The sequence below is a fragment of the Colobus angolensis genome, unplaced genomic scaffold (assembly GCF_000951035.1).
Source record: "Colobus angolensis palliatus isolate OR3802 unplaced genomic scaffold, Cang.pa_1.0 Scaffold135, whole genome shotgun sequence".
In the NCBI taxonomy this organism is placed as follows: Eukaryota; Metazoa; Chordata; class Mammalia; order Primates; family Cercopithecidae; genus Colobus; species Colobus angolensis.
This window is the reverse complement of record NW_012114433.1, coordinates 2896275-2903679: the sequence shown is the minus strand read 5'-3', so window position 1 is coordinate 2903679 and position 7405 is coordinate 2896275. Positions and strand designations below refer to the sequence as shown.

The following is a 7405-nucleotide window of genomic DNA, read 5'->3' as shown; positions in this document are numbered from 1 at the left end:
TCTCGATCTCCTGACCTCGTGATCCGCCCGTCTCGGCCTCCCAAAGTGCTGGGATTACAGGCTTCAGCCACCACACCCGGCCCTAGATACTAATTTCTAAAAATTTTAGGATGGGCACAGCAGTGGCTCACACCTGTAATCCCAGCACTTTGGGAGGCCAAGGCAAGTGGATTGCTTCAGCCCAGAAGTTTGCGACCAGCCTGGGCGACATGGTGAGACCCCGTCTCTACAAAAAATACAAAAATTAGCCAGGTGTAGTGGCACGTGCTTGTAGTCCCAACTACTCAGGAGGCTGAGGTGGGAGGATCACTTGAACTTGGGAGGCTGCAGTGAGCTGAGATGGCACCGCTGCACTCCAGCCTGGGTGACAGAGCGAGACCCTGTCTCAAAAAAGAAAAAACTGGGGGAGGTAATTGGTAAGGAGAAAAATTTGTGTTTCTTCTTTCTGAACACACCATAAGAAAGGTCAGAAAACAAAGGGGTTAAACAAATAAAAATCATCTCTACCCACACTAAACAAAACCACACGTGGCATATGTATTTTCAAATTTTTGTCAAAATTCATATATCTGTATCTCGTCCCTACCCTCTGCCGCCAAGTCTTCTCTCTTAATAATTTTTATTTTTTTTATTTTTAATTTATTTTTTTACTTTTCAATGGATATCTATCTCTATCGGCAGACCTAAGTTTCTCTTCTTTTTATTTTGGAGAGAGAACCTCACTGTATCCCACAGGCTGGAGTGCAGTGGTGCAATCTTGGCTCATGCAACCTCCGCCTCCCAGGTTCAAGCAACTCTTCTGCCTCAGCTTCCCAAGTAGCTGGGATTACAGGCACCCACCACCACCCATAGCTCATTTTTGTATTTTTAGTAGAGATGGGGTTTTGCCATGTCAGCCAGGCTAGTCTCAAACTCCTGACTCAGGATCCTCCCGCCTTAGCCTCCCAAAGTGCTGAGATTACAGGTGTGAGCCACCACACCTGGCTGGCAGACATAAATTTCTACCACTATGTTAAAAAACCCTTGACATGGACACATACCACCATTTTAATAACTGCATGATATCCACAGTATAGATAAATGTGCCTGTGCCTCTTAAGCTCTATTTGGCAGCCTCACTTCCTCAGCTTTCAGACAAAAAGCCAAAAGGCATTAACATACTGTTAGTCACAGGACAGGACTAAGAAGTTTGTGAGAAAAGCAAAATCAAACGGATAGTTCCTCCAGAGTATTTTCTTTTTCTTTCTTTTTTTTTTTTTTAGAATAGAGACAGGGTCTTGTTGTGTTGCCCAGGTTGGCCTCAAGGGATCCTCCTGCCTCGGCCTCCCAAGGTGCTGGGGTTTCAGGCATGCACCAGTGGGCCCAGCCCAGATCCTATTTCCTCCCTGTGACATTTCCCGCACTTGCCGTAGCCATTTGCTTTTTTTTTTTTTTTTGAGACGGAGTCTCACCCTGTTGCCCAGAGGAGTGCAGTGGTGCGATCTGGGCTCACTGCAAGCTCCGCCTCCTGGGTTCAAGCGGTTCTCCTGCCTCAGCCTCCTGAGTAGCTGGGATTACAGGCATGTGCCACCACGCCCAGCTAATTTTTTGTATTTTTTTTAGTAGAGACAGAGTTTCACCATGGCCAAGCTTGTCCACTTCGGCCTCCCAGAGTGCTGGGATTACAGGCCTGAGCCACCACCCCCAGCCGACTATTTTTTTTTTTAACAGATTAAATAATGCAGTTTTTGTTTTTTGAGATAGGGTCTGGCTCCGTCTCACAGACTGGAGTGCAGTGGCGTGATCTTGGCTTGCTGCAACCTATGCCTCCTGCGCTCAAGCCATCCTCCCACTTCAGCCTCTGGAGTAGCTGGGACCACAGGTGTGTGCCACCACACCCAGCTAATTTTTTTGTATTTTTTGTAGAGTTTTGCCATGTTGGCCAGGCTGGTCTCGAACTCCTGAGCTCAAGCAATCTGCCAGCCTTGACCTCCCACAGTGCTGGGACTCCAGGTGTGAGCCACCATACCTGGCAATATGCAGTTTTTAAAAGTAAAAGTTTTAGTGGTTTTTAAAGAAAAACAGTCTTCCCCCTTCGTACCCTTTCCAAAAGGAATACTTTGTTTGCTTACCCGATTTTTGGTATTTTACCTGCCCGTGTCTAAATTAGGCTTTTTGTGCCAGTGAAACCATTCTCATCAACATTCCCACCATGGAAGATGTGAGGCTTGCTTTCCCGATTGCAACCCTCTCCACCCAAAACCTTTCTCATCCTCTCAATGTGATGGTTTTGGTGGACTCAGTTTAGTGCCTGCACAGTCACTACTACATAAACTACTCACCGGCCATGCCATGTAGCAACAAAACTGTGTTTCCTGCACAACTTCTGGTTTTCTTTGGGATAATTAGTACTTTGCTTACTTTCCTATGTACTGAATTCAATTGTGAGCTACCTTTTTTTGGGGGGGGGGCAGGGTCTTGCTCTGTCACCCAGGTTGGAGTGCAGTGGTGCCATCACAGCTCCTGGGCTCAAGTGATCCTCCTGCCCTAGCCTCCTGAGTAGCTGGGACCACAGGTGTGTGCAACCATGCCCAGCTAATTTTTAAAATTTTTAGTAGATTGGGGTTTCCCTATGTTGCCTAGGCTGGTCTTGAACTCCTGGCCTGAAGCCACCATTCTACCTCAGCCTCCCAAAGTGCTGGGATTACAGGTATGAGCCACTGTGCCCGGCCTGTGAACTTTTCATCCATTGTCTAAACTTCTCAAGATGTTCAGATGTGTTGTTATTTTGCCAATATCCATTTTCCTGAAGTCATATGACCTGCACCTCTCTTAGATGCTGGTCTTCATTTCCTGCACCTAGATTCTCTTTTTTGATTTACTTCATCCTGAATGGTTTCTCCAGGAGCTCCTTGAGAGTGTGCTGGAAGTACGTACAGTCATGCACCATGTAATGACATTGTAGTCAACAGTGTATTGCATACATGATAGTGTGTGAGACTACCTTATTTTTACTGTAACTTTTCTGTGTACAGATACGCAAATACTACTGTTAAAACTGCCAACTGCATTCAGTATAGTAACGGGCTATGCAGGTGAGTAGCCTGGGAGCAGTGAACAGGCCCCACCTTCAACCTAGGTGTGTAGTAGGCTGACGTTAACAATGAAATCACTCGTGTTCTCAGAATGTGTACCTGTTGTTAAGTAAGGCATCACTCTTATTTTTGAGCCCCTGCATCTTGACAACTGTTTTACAGTACTTCTGGCTGGGCCTAAAATTCCAGGTTGGTGTTAACATCCCTTTTAAGTTTTATTGAGACAGGGTCTCACTTTGTTACCCAGGCTGGAGTGCAGTAGCATCATCTCAGCTTATTGTGGCCTCAATGACCTGGGCTCAAGCAGGCCTGCTTAGCGTCCCGAGCAGCAGGGACTACAGGTGTGTACCACCATGCCCAGCTAATTTTGTTTTGTAGAGATGGGATCTGACTATCTTGCTCAGGTTGCAGATTTTTTCTTTTGAGACAGGCTCTTGCTATGTTGACCAGGCTTAGACTCAAACTCCTGGGCTCAAGTGATCCTCCCACTGCAGGCTCTCAAGTAGCTGAGACTACAGGCTTTGGCCCACTGCACCCAGCCTCCCTTAGGTTAAAAAAATTTATTCTTGGCCGGGCACAGTGACTCACGCCTGTAATCCCAGCACTTTGGGAGGCCAAGGTGGGCAGATCATTTGAGGTCAGGGGTTCGAGAGCAGCCTGGCCAACATGGTGAGAGACCCTGTCTCTACTAAAAATGCAAAAATTAGCCAGGTGTGGTGGTGCACGCCTGTAATCCCAGCTACTTGGGAGCCTGAGGCAGAAGAATTGCTTGAACCTGGGAGACGAAGTTGCAGTTAGCCGAGATCGCACCACCGCACTCCAGCCTGGGCGACAAAGTGAGACTCCATCTCAATTTTTTTTTTTTTTTTTTCATGTAGAGATAGGGTCTTGCTGTGTTGCCCACACTTGTCTTGAGCTCAAGGAATCCTCCCACTTTGGCCTCCCAAAATGGAATGATTACAGGCCTGAGCCACTGTGCCTGGCCCCTTCAGACTTTTGAAGGCAGTTCTTCCATGATCGTTCTTAGCCATTTCTGTTGGGATGTATTTTTTTCTTACATCTTGTGAGATTGTCCTTTTCTCTTCCACATCCTAGGGTTTATTTTATCCACCGTGCTGTGCACTTGGTGGCTTCTTTCCATCTTGGAAATTCGTGACTTTCAAACTCAGATGTCAGACCTGGAGGGGCCTCGTAACCTTTTTCTTTTCCCGGTTGGTTATCATCTTTGAGGTTTTGATTTTGTCTCTGATGCTTTTCATCTTCAGGAGCTCTTTTCCTCTCTCTCCACTGTGAGCCTCCAGGGTCAGTTCTGAGTCGCAGCACTTTCTCTGAGTCCCAAGCCATGGCATGGGTCATCAGGAGCTTCTGCCCACATCATCTGTTTCTTTTGGTCTCTTGTTCTAGTGTCAGGAGTCCTTGGCTTATGCTTAAAGGCTGAAGTTGGAAACAGTTCCCTAGGAGGGTCACACCATGTAGCGAGTCCATCTTGTACCTTTCTGACACTAGGTGAGTGCAGGAACTGGGTTTAGAAACAAGCTTGTAGCAGTTGGACGCTGCTATAGCCTTTTTTTTTTTTTTTTTTTTTTTTTTTTTTTTTTTTTGAGACAGTCTTGCTCTGTCTCCCAAGCTGGAATGCAGTGGCACATGGCACGATCTCGGCTTACTGCAGCCTCCGCCTCCTGGGGTCAAGCAATTCTCCTGCCTCACCTCCTGAGTAGCTGGGATTATAGGTACCTGCCACCATGCCTGGCTATTTTTTTATTTACTTATTTTTTTGAGGTGGAGTCTTGCTCTGTTGCCCAGGCTGGAGTGCAGTGGCATGATCTCAGCTCACTGCAACCTCCGCCTCCCAGGTTCAAGTGATTCTCCTGCCTCAGTCTCCTGAATAGCTGGGGCTATAGGCGCGCACCACCACTCCTGGCTAATTTTTGTATTTGTAGCAGAGACAGGGTTTCACCATGTTGACCAGGCTGGTCTCGAACTCCTGACCTCAGGTGATCCGCCCACTGTGTCCTCCCCACAGTGCTGGGATTACAGGCGTGCGCCACCTTACCTGGCCGGAAGTTTTTAAAGGACCCTTTGCAGGCTTTACAAAGCTCTAGGGTGGCATGGCTGTGACAGCAGAGGCCCCACGGAGGTGTCTTCTGAGGTCAGATTTCCTGGGAGAATCTTCTGGAAGACTTGGGGAGCCAGGAGGGGCAGAGTCTCCTTCCGTCAGCTGTGCTTGTGTCCAGTCCCCACCTTCCACCTCAGAGCAAACGACGGGCCAGGTTTCTTCCCGCTTTCGAGCAAACCTGCTTTCTAGCTGGTCTTGTCTGCCTCACCCCCACTTCGCAGCTGCCCAGGGTCTTATAAGCTGAGGTCAGTTCATGTCTTTCCTTCCTGCTTAAGGTTCTGTACTGCGCATCATCTGACTGTTGGAGTGTCTTCTCCCATCCTGTGGGTCCGTGCTTTTTGGAGAAATCTCCCTCCTGTCATTCTGTTGGGCTTCCGGTGGGAGGGGTGACATCAGCGTTCATGCAGTCTTCCATCTGAAGCCAGACCCCGAGGTTCAAAAAGAACCTGGAAACATCATTGCTGTACAACCACCCAGTGTATTAGCGCTACCTGGAAATCCCCAGTAAGAGAGCACGCGACTGTACACACAGGCACTATCGTGACGCGTGCTTTATTGTTTTAACTCCTGAATCCACTGGCCGACCCCAGAGCCAGAAGAGTAGCAAGAATTGTATCAGCAACTCTGGATGCGGGGCGGTGGGAACAGGCGCCGGGGAGCTGTGGCTCGGAGGGGCGGGGCCGGGGGCTCCACTCACTTCCCCGACTGGGTTTCATTTTCATCCCCAACCAGAGCTCAGCGCTGCCCTTGGTGACGCCCAGGAGAAAACCCCAGCCCGCACCCTCACAACAGTTCCATTTGCACAGCCAAGAAGCCCAGTTTGAAAAACAAACCAGGCCTGTAAACCGAGTTGGATGAAAAGGGCTGGCTTGGGGGTGGGAGGCTACGGATCTGTTCCCGGTCTTCCGGCTGGGCCCCGGATTCCAGCACTTCTGGAGCAGCCAAGGGATCCATCCGCGGGCCGGGGCTTCCCAAGGCTGTCTCCACAGTCGCTGGGTCTCAGGAGTCCCATCACCTGAGCGTGCTCGCTGCTTCTGCTACAATGGCCACAATGACTTCCCATAAACTGTTCAGTCATTGAGACCATGGAACGCTGTTCCCATCCGATTTCCGCTGATGGACATCCGCTGTTTTGGCGTCATGCGAATTCCTCGGATGGCAGGTCAGTTTAAGGACAAAAGCGCGAGTCCATCATTCCTGGGACAGTTTCGCGTAGTCCCGGTCAGGCCACGTCCACGCCGGAGACCCCCTGCGCCGGACAGGAGACGCAGGCCGCCCTGTCGGAAACCAGGCTGTCCAAGGCCCGCATCAGGATGTCTGGCATGTGGTCTGTCAGCATCTTCGGACCTATGAGTATTTTGCTGAATTCCGCTTCGTGTGACCACTTGGCGCTATACTGAGCAGCAGAGCAGCAGCCAAACCTGAAGCAGAAAAGGAGAGACATCAGCCGCCAAGCGGCCCCAGGGCTGACCCCCGCGCTCCTCCTGCCTGCCCACCACGCCGCACTCACCGCCCCGAGGCGCCCTCCTCCTGCAGGTGGATGATCCTGCCGGGAGGGTAGAGCGGCGGGTACTTGGGAGAAGAGTCCAGTGGGGAGTCGCTGGAGAAGCTGTAGGCCGGGGACCAGCGCGTCAGTAGGCTCTGCTCCCCCAGAAGAGGCTGTGTCAGGACTTCCTGGTCGCCCCCGTCCAGCTCCGTGGGAAAGTTGGGATTCCCTCCGAACAGTTCATACCACAAGCCGTGCAGCAAGATCTTGTACTGAGGGCGAGATCCAAGCAGTAGAATGCTGTCACTCACCCTCTGTCACCCGAGACCTCCCGAAACACCAAGGCGGACCAGACACATGGATCTGCCCGTTGAGCCAGAAACCGCGCTTGGAAGACTCCACCAAAGACGCACGGCAAGCTGTGTTGGGTGGCAGCCGCCTCGGCTCAGGACCAGCGTCCGTGCCTAGTCACAGATCATGAGTGTGGGCTCTCTCTTGGGCAGTAAAACCATCGCAAGCGGAGTAATATTTAAAAACCAAGCCATACAGCCTGTGAGGGATATTTCCCTTAATTATTTTCAGGCAATTCTGCAAATCAGTTTTACCCTTCCCTGAAAGGCATTAGATACTAATTTCTACGGACTGGAGTGCAATGGCGCGATCTTGGCACCATAATCTCTGCCTCCCGGGTTCAAGCGATTCTCCTACCTCAGCCTCCCGAGTAGCTGG

The 7405-nt window shown here is 50.2% G+C and overlaps 1 protein-coding gene across 3 annotated transcripts in view; it reads right to left on the bottom strand.

The window, feature by feature from the left end:
• Positions 1-5723: 5723 nt before the first annotated feature.
• Positions 5724-7405, bottom strand: part of DAGLB (diacylglycerol lipase, beta) — a 42567-nt gene continuing 40885 nt past the window's right edge. For all 3 annotated transcript variants that reach the window (XM_011934378.1, XM_011934379.1, XM_011934380.1), the window contains 2 exons: positions 6701-6948; positions 5724-6611 (listed from right to left, as the gene is read on the bottom strand). In XM_011934378.1, coding sequence (XP_011789768.1) covers positions 6413-6611; positions 6701-6948 — 447 coding nt within the window. In that variant the 3' untranslated portion in view covers positions 5724-6412. The remainder of the gene's footprint in view (positions 6612-6700; positions 6949-7405) is intronic.